Source organism: Ascaphus truei, chromosome 4 (assembly GCF_040206685.1).
Source record: "Ascaphus truei isolate aAscTru1 chromosome 4, aAscTru1.hap1, whole genome shotgun sequence".
Lineage (NCBI taxonomy): Eukaryota > Metazoa > Chordata > Amphibia > Anura > Ascaphidae > Ascaphus > Ascaphus truei.
The window spans coordinates 123,338,601-123,358,441 of record NC_134486.1 but is presented as its reverse complement, the minus strand read 5'-3'; the positions used below and the strand labels follow the sequence as shown (position 1 = coordinate 123,358,441).

The window sequence follows — 19,841 nt, the reverse complement described above, 5'->3', positions numbered from 1 at the left end:
GGCGTCTACCTACTGTTGGCCAGCCTAGCGCAGACCCTCTCCAGAATTCCTGACTACGTTAACAGGCTATTCCTTTAGGCATCCTACCAACTAGTTACCTCAAGGTGACTAAAACAGCTATAGCCCTGTCTCCAGACCCACTTAACCTCACTCAGGATCCTAGGTTGTGCTTTGCAAGCTGACAAATCCATCAGGCCCCTGACTACCCCTAGGCTCCATCTCCATCCACAGCACTGACTGGCAGCATACACTCTCCCTGTTTCCTAGTGTGCCTAGCAAAAGCCTGTCCTGTTGATAGGTATCTCAGCAGCGCCTCCAATTGTAACGGTTTTTCTGGACCCACCCAATCTCACATTGGCCCCTGTGGTCTAACTGGTCCCCATTACATGTCTGTATGTTGTGGTGCACCTGCTGGCTTACAGGACTCCTGAGTCTCCCCCTGGATTGGTATGGGGATATCAGCAAGACAGGCATCTGAGGTAGTCGGGGATTGAGTCCTACTCACATCTAATGCAGCGCCTTCACCTCATCAGGATCTCTGCATACGCAGGGGGATGTAACTGATGAGGACCTCCTCCGTGGTGCCACCTCCTGTGCAATGACTCCACACATACACAGCAAGGGTCTTGTGAACTTGGGCATCTTTATTATCATCATAGGCAGACTGCCCCTCACAGCGGTCGTTCTCAGCCGCTCATTTCTTTGCTGCACATCCCTTCAGAAGGTCCTTCCCTCCTAATGGAGTTGGGTCACCTCTCCCCTCAGGTAGATCACCACCTGTGTCAGGTCCCTGATCACAGTGCAGATACTAATTGGTATATCTGACAGCCTTAACTGCTGCAGACCTCCAGAACTGAATCATAACTGATTAGCACTATCCAACACTATAGAATCTTTTGATTAACACCTAACTTTTGGCAGTGCTGTGTCGTATATATACTCAGAAAACAGCCACACCTCTTGTGTCACTAATGGTGGACACAGAGCATGTTACCACTTCCCTTGTGTACATATGACACCTCACCCGGGTGTGAGGGGAAACCTCCATGATTGATGCTGGCAATCCTGTATACTTACCAGGTTTACAGCCAGCATGAGAAAGAACTGTATATATATATATATGTGTGTGAGTATGGCAGCACATACTCCACACTTGATGAAGCAGCAATAGTGCAGACAGAGTGAGAGAGGATCTGAGAGGATCAGCTGTGCAGTGCTATCATCACACAGACACATGTAGGCATGGAGACATAGTGATGTCATCAGGCTCCGCCTCAGAAAGGTAACGGTACACCAAGGGAAGGGGATGAAAGACAGCACTGGAAGGTGAGGGACCCCCAACACAGCACAGAGGGACGCTGCAGGAGCAGACCACTACCAGGCAGGACTTCCATCATTACAAGTGGAGACTTGGAATTTCTTAAACCCACCGGCCTGTGGATTACTAAAAAGCCCAGGGAGCTTCACTGCTGACTGAACTATTCATGCAGATAAGCATGTTTAGACACTCTCTCTGTGTGCATTTACCATTGCTTTTTAATCTAGTTAAGAGTTTTTATTTATTAAAATTTGGCTATTTTCTGATGCTGTTGTTCTCCTATGGGCTTCTATCACAATATACAGGTACTTATTTGAGTAGACTCAGGGGTTCCCTCCCTCAAGAAGCAGCAAGCAGACAGCAAGCGTCATTATACTTTCTCACTTATGGACTGCATCTTGATATATAATTAATTCTATAACCACTGGAGCGCATTGCACATTTACTTTATATATATACATGCATACATACATATATACACACAAGATGCATTGATGTGTGTGTATATATATATTTCAATGAACAAATGGGAAGGCACTCTTATTCTACATATGCCAGGGTGCAGTGGTCAATGGGGATGTTATACAATATAGTGAACTAGCACTTTTATTTCAAAGTGAGTACAATCATTTATTCAGACGGATCAACATACAGTATCAGTCGTCAACTGACCTTTCTCTTTTTTTGGGGGATGTACAGAGACATTATTTTTTAGTACTGAGAGTGCAGTCCATTTCTGTGCGCCCCCAAAAAAGAAAGTTTTGTGTATGCTGATGTAGATTGGGAAATGTTAAGTTAGTACATAGACGCACATAAACGCAGTTTAAAATGAGATTTCTGTGCACCAATTTTACGCCAAATAAGCCATTTGTCATGCATACATTTGTCAATAAATATGATTAAATATCAAACATTCTTGTGTTGAAATACTGTAATAGTATTTAACATTTTGTATATTTATTCCTCAATGTCATATATTAAGCAGTTCTTTTATCCCTGATTAGGTTATACAATTTACTAGCCAAACCATTGTTATACTCAATACATTTTAAAATAATGCCATATTGGTTTAGATTTCCTTAAATAAGTGTTATTCTTAGTGACAAAACTTCCCTCTAAATGTGATTTAGGTTGATTCCATATAAATTGTAATATCAGGAATCATGTTAAGCAATGCATCACCTATTTAAAAAAATGTGACTGTCTTAATATATGGAAATTATAATATTTTACTTTGTATGCAATATAAACCATTATTTCATATGTTATTAAATAATGTTTTAAAGCCACATTAGAGTCATTAGTTTGTTTGTAATATCTTTGTTGCCAGTATACTAAACCCACATTAATGTCCATGTTTGATGATCTGGCTGGTGACCATGATTACCCAAAGAACAGTCTAACAGGTTTTTTTTGTAACGCTCGTGCTGCCCGCAAACCTGACAAGACCCCGGTACTGAGGTGGGAAGGAGAGATACCACACACCCACAGCAGCGGGGGCATTCCCGAAATGTGGTATTGAGCGTAGCCGGGACTGGTCTGAAGAGAAGAGTTAGTCGGGTACTTGCCGGATCTTGGGTTAACGAAGGTAGAGTAGTAGAGTCTGTAAGCCAATGGTTTGGGAGAGGTAAGGGTGGTGGAGGGATAGCCAAGGTCCGAGATCCAGGGGATGTACGCAGACAGACCGGGTCTGGAATGTGGAGACTGAAAAGACAAGAGCGAGAGCCAAGCACAAGACCTGACAGCACTGAGTTACAAGGGATTATGCTGAGCATTAACTGAGCGTGGGGGCAGGAACTAAATACTCAGCAAAGACCTATGGGAGAGGGGGAGGAGCGGAGGCGCATCCTCAGCAAGACAGGGATAGGAGCAAGGACCCGGGGGAAGGTCAGGGGCGGGTGAACTGCTCGAGTGCATGGCGCAACGTCCCATGATAGCCGGGGGCGGGACCACCAGTCGCAGACGGAGCACAAGAGGTGCAGGTCCGCGCGCGCTCTGTAACGCCGGCAAGCTGGCCCTGGAGGAACCCGAAAGTCGCGACGGATGCGGCCGTGCGAGCAGGACGGAGGATCGAGGTAGCGGCAGCTACGACTCCGAGGTGAGTATGGAGGGAACACGTTGTGTGGAACGTGTCCCTATCTTCCTTACATTTTTAGTGCTAGTTTTGCAGGGGCTGATCGGGATAACCGCTCCATTGGAGTCGTCAGCCTTATTTAAGCAGTAGGGAAGCCCTCTCCACTACTGTTTCCGTTATTGGTTGACCGTCACAGCCATGTGATAGCTATCGAAGGGATCACATGGCTGTCAATCCCAAAAGTACTGATGTACTTCTTGCAGCGAAAAAGTAATTCTACTGTCTAACAATGCTCAAACCTTCATTTCGCTTACTACTGTATGTGCAATGGTTTGAATACATTTTTTATTGTGAACTGAGGAGTTGACAGCTAGATTATACATAGTTTATTGAACTGATAGCAAATGTACTCTGTTATGTTGCCTTTAATTTTCTCCACATCTATAACCAAAAAATAATAATTATTGAAGCTAATGCTAATTTAACTGGATGTTAAGCCTATGCTAATGAGTTAAACAACGGCTGTTGTTTTTGCATATAATTACCTTTGGGGATATACAATAAAATCAGGGAAAATAACATTTGTTGCTAATTTAGGTAACATCGTTATTTGCCCTTATTTAATGGAGCTTAGCGCATCTGGGCCCTAGTCTTCAATTGCAAAGATAGACTTTGTCACATTCTAGTTGAGCTTAGAGTTCAGTTTCATAGGTGGATCTGCATACATTTGTTAAGTGGATACTTTCCCTTAACACATTTCTACTGGCATCTCCTGATAAGAGCTTATTTGTAATTTAATTAAATCTTCTTCTGTAAGGTCTGTTCATGTTTTTAGTTGTGAAAAATATGTGGGAAATCTCAGCAGGACAAACAGTGAATAGTTAGTGGAGTTAAATTTATGTTTGAATGTCTATACCTTTATGCAACAATCAACCAACTGTTTATCTGTTCAAATGTTTATCTGTGTATTGTATATCTTTATGATTACAGTTGTTTAACAAAATAATTTTAAAATATATGACGATTTTCCCCTTATCTTTGAAATATAAAGAATAAATAACAATTGCCGGATTCTTGTGATATTGAATAAATAATATTTGCAGGAATTTAAGGATTCTGAATAAATAATAATTGCAGTATCCTAGATTGAATCTCAACATTTCTCTCCGAACATAAGGGGAGCAGAGGTATACCATGTAATAGAAGAAAACATTCACATAGTGCAATATTGTTGTGTAAAATGTGTATAGAAACCTCCAAAATTACTACTCACAATGTAGCAATCAATAAAGGCATTAGTTCCAATCAGCGGCAATCGTATCCCTGTCTTGGGTGGGTGTCTGGTGGTCTCAGAGGATCTCAGGAAAAAGAGAGCAGACTGATGACTGAGCTGGAGATGGGGAACGCTATTTTTACCGTCATGGACGAGAAACAGCAGCTCTGATGAAGTTATTGCTGACTGGAATTATCAGGAGGCTCAGACAGAGCTGAAAGTCTCTCGGAAGAAGACCCTCAGTCTCAGTACAGAGCTTGAACTCTCTCAGGAGGAGTCTCACAGTCTCAGCACAGAGCTTCGAATCTCTCAAAAGGAATTTTGCTGTCTCAGTGCAGATCTTGGAGTCTCAGAAAGAGCTGCACACTCTCAACACAGCTAGATGTCTCGCCCCAGGAAAACCGAAGTCTCAACATAGAGGTGTTTAATGGAAGGATTACTACCAAAAGTGACTGACTGTTTGAGACAGTGAAAAGAGAGAACAGAAACCTGAAGATGAGGTTTAAGATCTGACTGACCAAGTCAGTAAAGGAAATGAGAAGCTTCACAAAGTAAGAAAGATGGAGAAACAAATTAACAAGAAAAGTAGGAAGTTCAGTTAGCACTGAAAGAAGCAGAGGGCGCCTTGGAGCAGGAAAGAAGTCAATATGTTTATTTCCAGTTAAAACTCTCTCAGATCAGAGCAGACTCTAAAAGAAAGAAGAGATTCTTCTACAGGGTTTTCCCGAAACCAACGGTCAGACAGAGCGGACCAACCAGTCTTTGGAGCAATACATATGTTGTTTCGTCTCAGACACCCAGGATAACTGGACTGACCTTCTTCCCTCGGCCGAATTTGAGCACAATAATCTGCGCATCGAATTCACCATGGAGTCGCCTTTTTTTCATAAATTATGGGTTTCACCCAACTCTCTTGCCGATTGCCACATCCAGTTCTGGGGTACCGTCAGCAGATAACAGAATTCGTTTTCTACAGAATTCATGGAGAAAGATCCAACATAATCTTAGGAAGGCAACTTCTAGACAGAAAATTCAGACGGACCGTCTTCCGTGGTGGAGAAGGTCAACCCAGTGGCATATCGCCTACGCCTTCCCTCATCTATGAGGATTCCCTCAGTGTTCCATATCTCCTTGCTGAAACCGGCTACCCAGAACACTCGCTTCTCTGGCTCTTCCTCATCTCCAGCCCCTCTCCTCGTACAGGGCCAACATGAGTATGAGGTTCCGTCCATCGTGGACTCCAGGATCTCCAGAGGATCAATCCAATATCTGGTGCACTGGAGGGGTTTTGGACCTGAGGAGCGTTCCTTGATTCCTCACCAACATCTCTGTGCCCCTGGACTCGTACGGCTCTTCCACCTGAGATATCGTCTCAAACTTTTCTGGAGACACTCGGAGGTCGCTCCTGAGGGGGGCACTCTAAGGATCCATGAGTCATGCCGCCATCGGCATGCTCCCTGCTTACCCCATCCTGCTACCGGGTGCTCCGCTTCTTCCGCCTCCTGCAACACATTATCTGGGCCATCCCCATCAGCCACCGTACTACGGGCGTGCGCATCATGCGCGGAGGTAAATGCGGCATCTCCTGGCCCCTACTCCAGGTTGAGCCCGCGCGGTGGCATCATCGGCACGTGACGTACGCACATGACGCGCACTCAGTGCGCATGTATTGCATCATCTTTCTTTGTCAGCAATCCTTCCCACATCTGTCTCCTGCACCACTACAGCCAATCACAGCCTGCACTCTGTCTGTTCATTGGTTCCTCTCTCCTACAGTATGTATGCTCAGCCGGCTCACTTACAAGTTGGCTGAGCATAAACCTTTGTTGTTTCGAAGTGTTCACTGCTAACCTTGCCTCCACAGTCTTGTCTTGTATCTTGGTTCCTAGTTACTCTGTTCCTGACCCCGGCTATCTCTTGGACTCCGCTCTGCTAAACTCCTGACCCCGGCTACCAAAGACGATCCATACCTCTCCAACCCCGACCTCTGCAACGTACCATGACTATCCTCATCTCTCCAATCCTGAACATGGCTAAAATTACCTGCAACGATCTTTACCTCTCCAACCCTGACCTCGGCAAGTATCTTGACTATCCTTACCTCACCAACCCTGACCCGGCAACCTCGACCAATCTACACTCCAGACGCACCCACGCGGCTGTGGCTGGCGTTATATATCTATCCGCACCTCGGCCCTGCAGTCACGCCTTATTTGTGGTGAGCACTCCGTTACACTTGAAAATTCGGAGTTCATTGGAGAACCCATAGCTTAATACTCAAAATGTACTTTTATAGAAGAAAATTACACTAACTGGTTTATAGAGGGTACTTTACTCCTCAACAAAGAAAAAATTAATTATATCCCCAGAAATTGTGGTCAAGTTGGCTCTTTTCTACTGTGAGGATCAGATGCAGGCTCTGCCCCGTCAAGCTTCTGCCTGATTCCTTCCTTGCTGTGCAGCCCTGCGCCTGTTAGGCTTACCTTGCTATTTAGGCTCAGCCCTTCTGCCAGGAAGTTGGCTGAGCATAAACCTTGTGACTTGTGCTAGTCACATTCACTGTTACCTCACCTTGTCCTGCATTGCCAGGTTCCCGTCTACTAGTCTGCTTTCTCCAATCCCTGACATCTGCTTCCCTATGACTACCCTGCTCTCTCCAATCCTCGACCTCGGCTTGCCTTCAACAATCCTACACCTGCTCTGACCCAGCTATCCACGACTACGAACCTGCAGACCGGATGTGTCCTCGCGTCTCTTGGTCGGTGTTTTCTAATCTCGGCCTCGTGGTCCTGCTCGATTTGTGGTGAGCATCCATTACAGTATGCGTAGCCCCACAAACACGGACCCCGCTAAGGTGGGTCGAGTTTTGGCCCTGCACGCCAGCTTGCTTCATAAGCTAGAACTATACCTGGACCAAAATGAGAGACTCCAGGCCATCGTTGGCTTCGGTATCACACACATCGGCACTGCCTGCCCCCATCACTGCGGTAGCTCCGGGATCAGTCATCCTGTAAGCCTCGGCAGAACCACGAATTCCTACTGATAACTGCTACGGTGAGGATCCACTTGTCTGTCAGGGTTTTCTCAACAAGTGTTTGATCCAGTTCGAGTTATCACTCTCCTGCTTCCTATTTCAGCATTCCCGTGTGGCATAAATTATGTCCCTTCTGATGGATGAGGTTTTGGCCTGGGCCTCACATATCTGGGACCGGACCATACTAATGATCTGGCGTTATTCACACAGGAGTTTCGGCGGATATTCGACACAACAGGACGTAAAGTGACCACCCCCTCTTCTCTACTGCACATCTCACAGGGCTCTCGATCGGGGACCAGCTACGCGATCGAGTTCCGGACTCTCGCTGCCGACACTGGGTGGAATAACGAGGCACACAGCGGTCTTCTGGCAGAGCCTCTTCGAAAGCCTTAAGGACGACATTTCCGTACTTGAATGGTCAGGGGAAGAGTAGGATCTCATCACCCTTGCATCCGTATGGATCAGCACCTGCAAAAATGGAGAGTCGAAAGAGATCAGCGCTGAGGAGGTACCCACTCCTTTCCACCTTTCTCTGTTACTTCCATTCCTGATGATTTTCTAGAACCAGAGGAGCCGATGCGACTGGGAGGTAGTAGGCTCTCATCCAGCGAGAAACTCCGCAGTAGAACTACAGGACTCTGTATGTTCTGCGACTTTCCCGGACATTAGGCCCTCTGATGCCCCAACAAATCGTGAAACGCCATTTCCAAGTGAGATCCGGGAGAGTTACACTGGGAACTATTTGCCATTCTCCTTTGGGCCTACCAACTAGGCTTTCATTGAGCAGTCCTTCCCCGAGAGGCACCAAATCCCTTTTATTACGAAGCATATCCTGGTTGGGTTAGCAGCGATCGATGGTAGGCCGTTACAGCTGCCTCTCATCTCCGAGCTCTTCGACCGGGTGCAGGGAGTATGCATCTTCACGAAACTTAACAGGAGCGTATAACCTGGTCTGGATTCGTCAGGGCGACGTGTTGAAGATGGCATTTAACAATCGGGATGGACATTATGAGTATTTGGTCATGCGATTCGGGCTGTGTAATGCTCTGGCCAGAGCTTTGTCAACAAAATCTTACGGGACCTTTTGGACAAATTTGTCATAGTCTTCCTGGACGACATTCTCATCTTCTCGAAGGTGGCGCACAAATACTGTACATGGATCACTTCAAACTGGTCCTACAATGCCTGAGAGAGATTCGCTGTTTTGTACTATTTAGATACACTAACACCAGTACTGTACTACTGTCTAGCACATATCTAGCGACTCCGTGAGGAAATGCACTGTATCTTACTGTACAGTAATTTAATTAGTGTAACCCAAATTTTTAATGGGTCTAGATAACTCCATACCATCTTATCCAGCAATGGTGAGCAGACGGGCCAAGAACCTTCGAGATCATCTGGTCCACAGCCACCATAATGTGGCAATACCGAGGGCAACTTGGCTACCACCACGTGTAAATGGCAATTTCCAATGTCAAAGATGTAAGGCTTGCCAGTACATGACAGCTTCGAAAATATTCAGCAACCACGACAACAAGAAACATTTCCACATACGCAAATTCATAAACTGCAGCACACCGGGAGTAATCTACATGGGAACATGCAAATGTGGAAAAAAGTACGTGGGAAAAACACGCCGTCCATTAAAAATACGGATACTGGAACATGTAGGATCTATCAGAAACAAACTTGATACCCCGGTAGCTAACCATGCAAACAGATGCCAACCAGGAGATGTAAAAGCTATCACCTTTATGGGGATAGACCAATTCTCTCCAGGAATCCAGGAATCAGACGTGGGGACTGGGACAAGGAACTTCTCAAAATAGAATCAAGATGGATCTACACTTTGGGAACTTTGAGCCCACACGGACTCAATGACGGATTTGTCTTTAGCCCTTTCATATAAATCCTATTTCATTAATACTACTGTATGAATCCAGCACTCTAACATCAGTCTGTGGATTCTATGCGTTTGCTCATGTATTATTTGCATTTTTAAATAGGAATACAGCAGCCTCCAAAATAACCTACATTCATTGTATCAGAATTGAATTAAGATCACAATAAATTTCAAACAAATAAAACAAGGACACAAGTGTGCATTTTAATCTAAACCTTTATTCCAATCAATGGTACACAGTGTATTTGAAACTGGTATGGTCCATCAATTATAGGCATACCTTTATTATAAAGAGTGACTTACCAACACTATTCTCTATGAATATTAAATCTTATTACACCAAACCCCCAGCCTATGTGAGCAATGACACTAGCATTGCATCACAGAGATAAAGATTATTAGAGCCAAAGATATTCAGCCCTTGTTAGTTCTGCTGTTTGTTACACAAATTAGCAACATTGTTAGGGCATTCTGAATCTGGCAACATGACTGTTACTAGCTTGCAGACCACATGGGTGCACTTCTTGCAGTGAGATACTTCATCTGCCCAGCAGCAGTAACTAAGGGGTTAAGTGGAGAAGCAGTTATTTTCACAGTGACTATAAATACTTACCTCCACACGCAGGGACCTCCCACCTACGTGCCCTGAGGAAGCGTTCACTACGTGAAACGCGCGCGTCGGCAATCTAACTCCTGCACACGCGGGAAGCTCATTTATTTCAAAATGCAGCAGCCCACTGATATTTATCAGCGCTAATACACTTTAGCTCCCCGCGTGTGTGCTAATCTATATGGGATCGCGCTTTACCACTGTATTGCGTGATCCTCTTACCTGAGGGGTCAATGGTTCAATCACTTCTGAGACAAGCAAGACAGGCAAGTCCTCGAACACATCAGCGCTGATATAACCAAGATCAGCGCTGATGTAGGGGACTGTGCGACTACCAAGTTAGACCGGAGTTCCCTTCACTTGGCTTCTGAGACAGACCAGCTGTTTATTGAGAGGGGGGGGTGGGGGTGCGTCTATGGGTTTTTACTGTTCAACCACAGCATTAACCACCTCTATACCCCACTCAGTCACAAGCTGAGTATTTTGGCAATTCTATTTTGCCTTAACCCACTATATGCTGAGCAGCACCACAGGGGGTCACAGTTAACAACATCATTACTCACAGAGTAGTGTGAACCCTCCTGTGCTACTGCAGACACTGTGGAGATTGCCTCCATGCCATCATCTACCCTCTGTGTGCAACACTTTACTACGCTCACTTAAGGGTAAACTGTCCATATGTGCTAAGTGTCTGCATTTTGCTCTCACTATAACGTATACTGGGTGGCAACAGCAGATAATATTGACACCTTTTATTGACATTGATTTAGGTGTACCTTGGTTAACAACACCTGCATAACACCACTGTTTCCACTGCTACTTACAGGTGTTTCCACCTTATACACTATCTGCAGTTTAGGTGTTTAGATGACCTTATCTAACGCTCCAGTTTTTGCCTTACTAGTCTGTATCCTACTACCCATGTGATAATAAATGTGCACCTATTATCAACAGTGTGGGCCACACAGGTTTTCATCATAGACCTGGCTCTGATAGCACTGATGAATGGATTTAGTCACCAGTGCATATCTTAATCAGGGACAGATATTATATTAGGTCTAACTTAGCTCGCATTTCGTCACACAGTATTACTGTACTTATCCACAGTGTATCAATTGAGTGCGTAGCACATGCCTGGATACACATACAGTATGGAAAGTGTCTTAGAGTGGGCTCTCACAGGCTCCTCTTGCCTATATCATTAGGTAGCTACTATCAGTAGCGTCTGATCCCCAACATTCATTAGGGATCTTATTATATCCACCCACATAATTACAGGTGGGTTATTAAGGATAGAGTCACGTGCTGTTTAATACTATTTAATTACGTTTTAACACCCTATTTTTTATTCATGGTTATAAATAAAGCATATTTTTAAATTTACAATATTACAATCCTTGTGACTGAGTGCTGAAAGACTGGGTTCTTTTTCTTTCATATGATACAGTAATTTAATTAGGAACATAATGACATGCATACGCAGAAATGTAACGACACGCATATGCGTTTCAATAAGGTTCCAATTTAACTTTATTTTCCTGTACAAATAAAACATTTAATTTGTTAAAAATACTTTTTGTTGTGTGTGTTCATATTTTTAATCTTATACAGATAGGTACAGTTTGAGGATTTGTGTATGGCTAAGGAGCCTCAGAAAGGACTTCTTTGCCATGTACAGCATACAGTATGAACTCGTAACATTAATCTTCAAATTACAATTACACACGCTTGAAGTTCTGTACGGCAATAAAAGACAGATTGAATTGCAATTAGATTTTTAAGACAAGAACTCGCGATCGCCCACTTGAGTTTCTCGACAGTATTGCAGACAATGCTAAAATGCAATTTTCTGTACTCGACCAAAACACCTGTAAACTCACGTCTTAACACGGGAGAATGTCAAGAAATCACGCACCATGACCGGGTATGCAAAGGAATGCAACCCGCGAAATGATCGGATAATGGCCACTGCATCTGTATTTAGGCTTAGCCCTTCTACCAGGAAGTTGGCTGAGCATAAACCTTGTGATATGTGCTAGTCACATTTACTGTTGCCTCACCTTGTCCTGCATTTCCTGTCCCCGTCTACTATCCTGCTCTCTCCAATTCTCAACCTCAGCTTGTTTTCAACAATCCTATAGTTTCCTGCCCTGAACTGGCCATCCACGACTACAAACCTGCACACCGGATGCGACCTTGCGTCTCTAGGTCCATGTTCTCTGATCCCCACCTCAGCCTAGCGGTCCTGTCCAGTTTGTGGCAAGCATCCATTACATCTACATGTCCGGTGGTACTGCCCAAAAATATCTCCACTATGGATTCATGTTTATGCATTATTAAAAAGCTTTGAGACTGGGGTTGTCCTAAACCCTGTTCGAATCTTTTGAATAGGTTTTTTACCTTAACTCTTTCAATAAGCGTAAATAAATCACTCATGTAATCGGCAGCTTGGAGGCTAAGTTTACCTCCCACCCATCAACAGGTCAAAAAGAAAATACAGTGTGACATCTTATGCATGGGATTTTATGAAGAAATTAACAAGTTTACTCAGAGATAAATGCAGAAAATTGTAGTTTGTATAGGCATCTTGGTTACATAATAAATTAAAGATCCTAACTTTGTCTCATCCCTGAACTTACAATTAAACAGTTTTCGTTTGAATATCTGTCAACTCTTTACATAGTCCACACAGACGGGTTGTTTTACTTGTTTTTTTATGGTTCCATATTATTAAGATCTGTCATGTAATAATCTGATCTGTAATTAAATGATCTTTAACATGGGTTCACAACATTCCACCCAAAGCTCCCCACCATTACCAATCGGTCATGTTCAGTTAACAATTTGAACGCATAATACTGTATGTAACTCTTCCTTTCCTGAAACCCCAACACGTAAAATATGAAACTATAAATAAACAGTAGCAAAATTGTGTAAGTTATAAATATCTAAACATATATTTTTCTGTCTTATTCAGACACTTTCTTAATTCTACTTCAAGAAGAAATTCCCTGGTGGTATCTAGTCTAACATCTGTGACTGAAATTGAAGAGCATGATGAGGAAAGTATTGCATATTTGAAAGAAACCCGTAAATTAAGTATAGGAGACAATACTCAGGTAATAATCATGTTTTGTTGCTGTTTTATTTTCAAAAGTTTGAATGAAATAACATTTGCACACTCGTCCTTCTATGTAGGGGGACATTCTTGTTAATGCCTTTAGGATTGGTAAGTATAGGTAATCATGCATATTATATACATATACACACACACACTGTATATACATTATTGTCACTTGTATCGTAGGTAATACAGTAAATTGGTAACAATTTATTTAGTTAGGAAATGTGGCTTTGCTAACCTAATGTAGATTGTGTAGGGCAGACGATAAGAGGCTTATATTAAGTAGGAGAATATGCAAAAGGTTGGATGGTGTATTCTGATTTCGCACCTACAGTAGCAAAGGAGGCTTGCAAATGGTGATATTTAGGGGCCTATTCACTAAACTTCAATAAGTACCTTTATGTTTGTTAAGTGCCATTTTCAAGTGATTTTGCATGTGTATATTCACAAAGCATCGATAACGTGTCAATAGTGCTTGAAAACGGCTTTTGAACAAGTGTTAATGCCCAAACACGCATGTTTTGCCAGCAACTGCTATTCACAAGTTTCAATATTCAAAAGCCGGGTTAAACACTCGTATTTTTTTCTCATTACCTAAAGGGTGGCAAGATCGGAATTACGATTTTCATATGTCGGAGTTTATTTTATTTTTACTAAATAGGGTTGAAGCTGGGGTTCTCCGGAGCTTACCCGCATTCGTTTCAGCTCAGGAAACCCCATGCTACAATTCTAGGTAATAAACATAAAATTACAGCCCCGCTTCATTACCTTAGTGGCTAATGGGTGATAAAGGCAACAAAAAACCTCCATCGTTAGCATATAGCCAATAAAGAATATCACTTGTGAGCACATTCACATGTCTTAGACAGGTCTGCACCCCGGCCTTTCAACCATTATCACCTAGCATACAGTGCTCCCACTGCAGCAAGGGATTCTGGGAAATCACATGCAAATAAGCATACAATGTGTTACCTTTTGCCTGGAATATCCATACACATGGAGCCCATTTAAGCAGATGCATCGCTGTTCACACAGCTTTTACAGTAGTTGGCACACACACTTACTACAGTAAGTCCTGATGCTTATGCCATATACAGTAAAAACAATAACTGTAGTTACCAGATGGAGGTCCAGTAAAGGAGAGACAGCACACAGTCTATATAATTTATAGATATAGATAGATAGATATATAAGAGAGAGATACAGAGAGAGAGACAGAGTGACAGAGTTACAGAGTGACAGCCACAGCCACGTATCCTCTTGGCGACTAATCTGCCCCACCTAACACATAAGCACTGGTACCATCGTAGGCAGTGTTAGGGTTAAATCTATGCCCTTGCTGCTGCAGCTGTAAACAACTCCCTTGAGTGACAGGGGGTGGTGGGCCTAGTCCTGTGTACTGCCCGATCAGGGGCTTAGACCTAGGACCCTCCCCTGGGTACAAAAGGGTCTACAGATCCAAATTTAGTGCAGTTTTGGAGAGATCCCCTCCCTAAGGGGAGTCGGAACAGCTACCCCATATTCCACCAGGGGATATGGGAGCTAAGGATAGACCTTTGGGGCCCTCAAGCTTCTTGGGTTGATTCCAGGGACCAGAGAGAGAGAAAAGAGAGTGTACATGTTGGTATGCTGTATGAAGAAATACGAACAGTTCCCGTTTTATACTCCTACCTGGGGCTGTAGTTTCTTCGGGAAGAGAGCGAGTGTTTTCCACAGGGGCCTGTACCTATCCCTATAGGCCGTGGGAATGGAGGCACTGCAACACCGAGTGAAGAGCTGGGAAGATCCCTAAAGCCTGTCCTGTTCGTCCCCAACTAACATCAGCGGACACTCAGTATCCTGTAAGCCTAGCAGGTGAGCAACACAACAACACCAGGTAACAGTGAAATCTCTCAGAGGATGGGGGAACAACTGTTACATTTGGAGGTGGTGCTGAGATCATAATCAGGACAGGCTTTTACAGCAAGCAAGTAAGAGAAAGGAGATATGCTCCTGTTATGTATGAGAAGGAGGGGGGGGGGGCAGGTGTAGTGTCCAGGGGACTCTTGCCCAGCAAGGGACCAACTTCCTCACCAGTGAAACTGCAGCCTGTGCTGCTCCCTATTGTGTGCTAGTTTGTGCCATCCTAAGGACTGATGTGTAGGGCACCTTGAGGGAGTGTTTTGGGATCCTGGGGACCCAGAAACCTTAGGAAAGGGACTATAGTATCACGGTCCAAACGGATGCTGTTCACAGTATGTGTGGGTAGTGTCCGACGGGGGGCTCTTTAAAGTTTGGAGGCCAGAACCTCCGTTTGAGGAGCTTCAACAATACTATTAGCAGTGCCAGGCACAGGGAGCCGCAGTGTGCTATATTTGAGCTTTTCATGTTTGTAGCGTCCTAGGGGACTCTTGCCCAGCAAGGGACCAACTTCCCGCAAGAAGAGCTACAGCACGTGAAACCCAATGTTCCCGCCAAAATCGGAAGAAGCACGTGGAGGAGTTTGCAAGAAGTAAACTTTTCCTTTGCAAAATTGTGCAGGGCTTGGTGCGAAGTGAAGCCAAGCCCTAAAACGTGTTTAGTTCGGCGTGAAAGCTGAAGCCGCGCCCACCTGCTCTGAGTGGCTTGGAGTGAAAGTGAAGCCGCGCCCATCCATAGTGTGCCAGTACTCCTGGATCCACCATGGGGAGGAGGCACAATACTACTGAAGTGATTGTCACCACTTGGGGTATAGCCGGATGCGAGCTACCACACTCTCAGTTGCATGTGGTGAGTTAGGCCGTGCCTATAGTGCAGTCGATGGGGACGGCAACACGACAGGTGATGTCACCCGTCGCCACCGGCGAAAGTTATGTTTCGGCGGGGTTGCGGGATTCCGGCAATTTGATTTGTTCAAGGGCCGTCACGTGACGCGACAGCCCTTGAAAAATCAAATTTTGCTGGCTTACAGTTTCCGCTCCGTCGCTCCGTCGCGCGCACTATAAGCACACGCAGCGGCAATGTATTTGTTTTCGGGTGACATCACGTCGCCGACACTATACTGCTGCGGCCCCTTTTATCCTCCTACTTACCCATAAAAATGCGGGGATGTTTGCAATTTGTCTCGGGCTTTTCCGTGCGGCGGCCGCATCATCAGACAAGCGCTAATGGCGCTTAACATTGAAAGCACCCGCGGCACCGGAAAACAGCCGAAAAAACGCCGCATCTGCCCGCGTTTTTAAAAATCCCGCGGTGGCGGCCGCAGGAGATTAAAGGTGGCCGCCACTATAAGCACGGAGTTAGCAGAGCAGGAGCTAATCGCTACTATTCCCATGCAATACTCTACTATGGCCGAGTGTATTGTGTCCCACTACCGACTACCAGGAGGCATCCTGGTAGTACAAGTGAAAGGGGAGAGTTTCCTGCACAGCATCTGCCCCTTCTGTGATTTCCCGGGCAGAGAGCTGAGCCTAGCATCCCAGTGCCAGCGGTATGGTACTCGCCACCTAAAGTCCAAGGTGTTGTCGCCACCCCTGCTGGCCCAAAGGGAAGACGCAGTGAACCTACAGAGGCGGGTAAACTGGACCTCAGCTTCAAGAGCAGACACTCCATGTTACACGTGCGTTCCTGTTCCAGACCCAAAAAAGGACTTACCCGGGGAGGTGACCGCCCGGGAGGAGGCTAAAGCAATTCTGTTGGTGCTGCAGGAGCGGGACCAGTGCCTGCCAGTTGCCGACAGCAATAGGGAGGTGTCCTGGTTCTCTTCCCCAGGGGGCGTGTCCCACACAACGTCAGACGACAGTGAAGGGGGGTGCTCCATTGTGATGCTCCGGCCGGAGTGTCACACAAGTTCTGCGGCCGTGGAGAAGCCCATCCCCAAGAGCGAACGGTGGTCCCCCAGACTGAAATAAATGAGGTTCATCTCAGGAGACACCCTGCTCGCTCACACTATTAATAAAATTTACATTAAAGCAACTTCATTACCATAGCGGCTAGCCGCTACGGTAAATAATTGTTTTCTATTGTTATCTGTGTTTTGATACTATTGTACATGAGCAGGGAGTCTCCTGAGCTGAAATGCATTGGTTTCAGCCTTGGGGAACCCCTACTTCATGAGATACAGGCCCCGTTATGGGATGCCGGTATCCCCCTGCAGGATTTAAATCCCACGGTCACATGACATGGGAGATTTAAAAGCACAGGGGATACCGGCACCCCGTAACGGGGCCTGTATCTTGGGAAGTAGGGGGTCCCCAAAGCTATAACCAATGCGGTTCAGCTCAAGAGACCCCTGCTCATGTACACTATTATTAAAATCAATATTTTTAATGCACGGTCGCCTGTAAGAGCCGTGCATTGAAACGCAGTGTCTCCATGTAATTCATACAGGCTGCTTTTTTATCTATCAACTATCGCGCTATAGAATTTATAGCACATTAGCACTGATACAAAAAACAGCTCGGCCTTAAAAAAATGGCCTTCACTTCTTAGTGAATCCCACTTTTGGCTTCATGTCTTACAGCGTGATAAAAATGCATACTCGCACGCAAAAGCAATGATTTTATCACTGCTTTGTGAATCACCCCGTAATCCTTTTGAGTGGGAAGTGATGAAATTCCTACTAGAAGATTTTAGAGAAAAAAAGCTCTTTAGATCCTATAAAATACAATCATAGCATCACTGACAAATTAGCTGGAAAACACAGAACGAGTTACTGCAATTTTACCAAGGATGAATATGCTAAATCTGGTTTACTTAATGAGTGGATTGAAGAGGAAACTTTTACATTCCTGTCAAAACCATACCCTATCACCCCCATTTTTTATACACTACCCAAGATCCACAAACCCTCCGGATAGGCCCATAATCTCAGCCAGGGGCTCCCTATGCCACCTAATTTCCCAATACGTGGATTTTTTCTCACAACCATTTGCAGCCAAGATGAGTAGCTACAGTACAGATGCAGCGGCCGTTATTGAAACACTTCAACTGGTGTATACCTCTGAATACCCATGTGATGGCGCGCAATTTCTTCCAACCGTACCGCCTCTAGACGCGAGTGCAGAAAATGGCATTTTAGTGTTCTGGTTTTTAAACACCTGAAATTGACACAGTAGCACAGTAGCACAGTACTGTACACATTACAATTCATTCATTTCATTGCATTTAATTGCACACAATCCATGAAATTCAAAGAAAGCAACCGCGATAAACACGTGTGCCGGGGGCGATTGGCGGCGTTAATGCCGCGTAGAGTACAGCAGCGCACACGAAAACAGCGCCGTGATTTGTTCGAATAACGGTTGCTGCATCTGTAAGTCAAAGACTCCACTGATTTTATCAATAGCATGGAAAATCATAACTGACTCAATTACAGTGTTACTTGATGTGTCAAGTCTGTACACAAATATCTCCCATGACATTGGCATGAATGCCATCATAGCACATATTGCCTCAAACAGTACTGTACATAACGGTGACCCCCTTGTAAATTTGTGATGCTACTAATTGATATAATCCTGAAGAAAAATGACTTCAAATTTTAAAAATCTTTCATCTAACCGTTAGGGGTACGGCGATATGGTCAAATATGGCCCCATCATATGCCAACTTAATTATGGATTTTTAGGAACAGATTCACATTCTGTCCGACGAGACCTGCGCTAACTACATCCCAATGGATAAACGCTAAATACTGTAGATGCCATCTGCATGATATGGCAGGGTATGGAAAAGGGTCTTACAGAGTTTATTGTCAAACTTAACAAAATAGAGTTAACAATAAAATTCACTCTATCATTCAGCAAAACATGTTTTCTTGACATGGGTGTGTATAAAGGGGAAGGTGGTCTCGGGAAACTAAATACTCTCCTTCTGGCATTGAGTCACCATAGAGCCCCACTTAAACATGGACTACCTTACTCACAAATGCTCAGCGTTATTCCAGTAGGACCAATTTGTCTAAATTTAGCATACACTGGCGACACACTTTATCGCAGTGCGGCCAGATCCGCAAGCCGGGAGATTTCCCGGCTTGCTAGTGGCCGCCCCTCGGCGTGCCGCGCGTCATAGACGCGCGGTCACGCGTCTTCGGGAGCCTGCGCCCCCTGCACGCGCGTCCAGGGCTCCCCGAGGGAGCCCTGGTGTCCCGCGATCGCGGGACAGCGGCAGGGGGTTCCGGGGGACCCGGCGGACCCGGCAGCGGTAGGGAGAGCGCCCCGATCGGAGGGCGCTCTTCCGCTGCTTCGGCGCGCGCCCGTCACACTCGGGCGCGCGCCAGGCTACTGCTGCGGCACAGAACGGGCAAATGCTCGAATAAACTGTGCCGCAGCAGTACTTGTAGGTTGAACTTGATGGACCTATGTCTTTTTTCAACCTCATCTACTATGTAACTATGTAACTATGTATATTAGTGAGAAGTACTACAAGCACTTAAATGTTTGGGTGAGAGGTTTACAGAATGGGTATTTGATTTAGGAGAGGTACAAACTGCCATTAGTAGGGTAGGTGGTATTAGGAGAGAAGGTTTGCTACTCCAGAA

The 19,841-nt window shown here is 45.0% G+C and overlaps 1 protein-coding gene across 1 annotated transcript in view; it reads left to right on the top strand.

The window, feature by feature from the left end:
- ADGB (androglobin) overlaps window positions 1–19,841 on the top strand; it is a 542,000-nt gene that overhangs the window by 194,370 nt on the left and 327,789 nt on the right. The window contains exon 13 of the mRNA XM_075596533.1: window positions 13,196–13,337. Coding sequence (XP_075452648.1) covers window positions 13,196–13,337 — 142 coding nt within the window. The remainder of the gene's footprint in view (window positions 1–13,195; window positions 13,338–19,841) is intronic.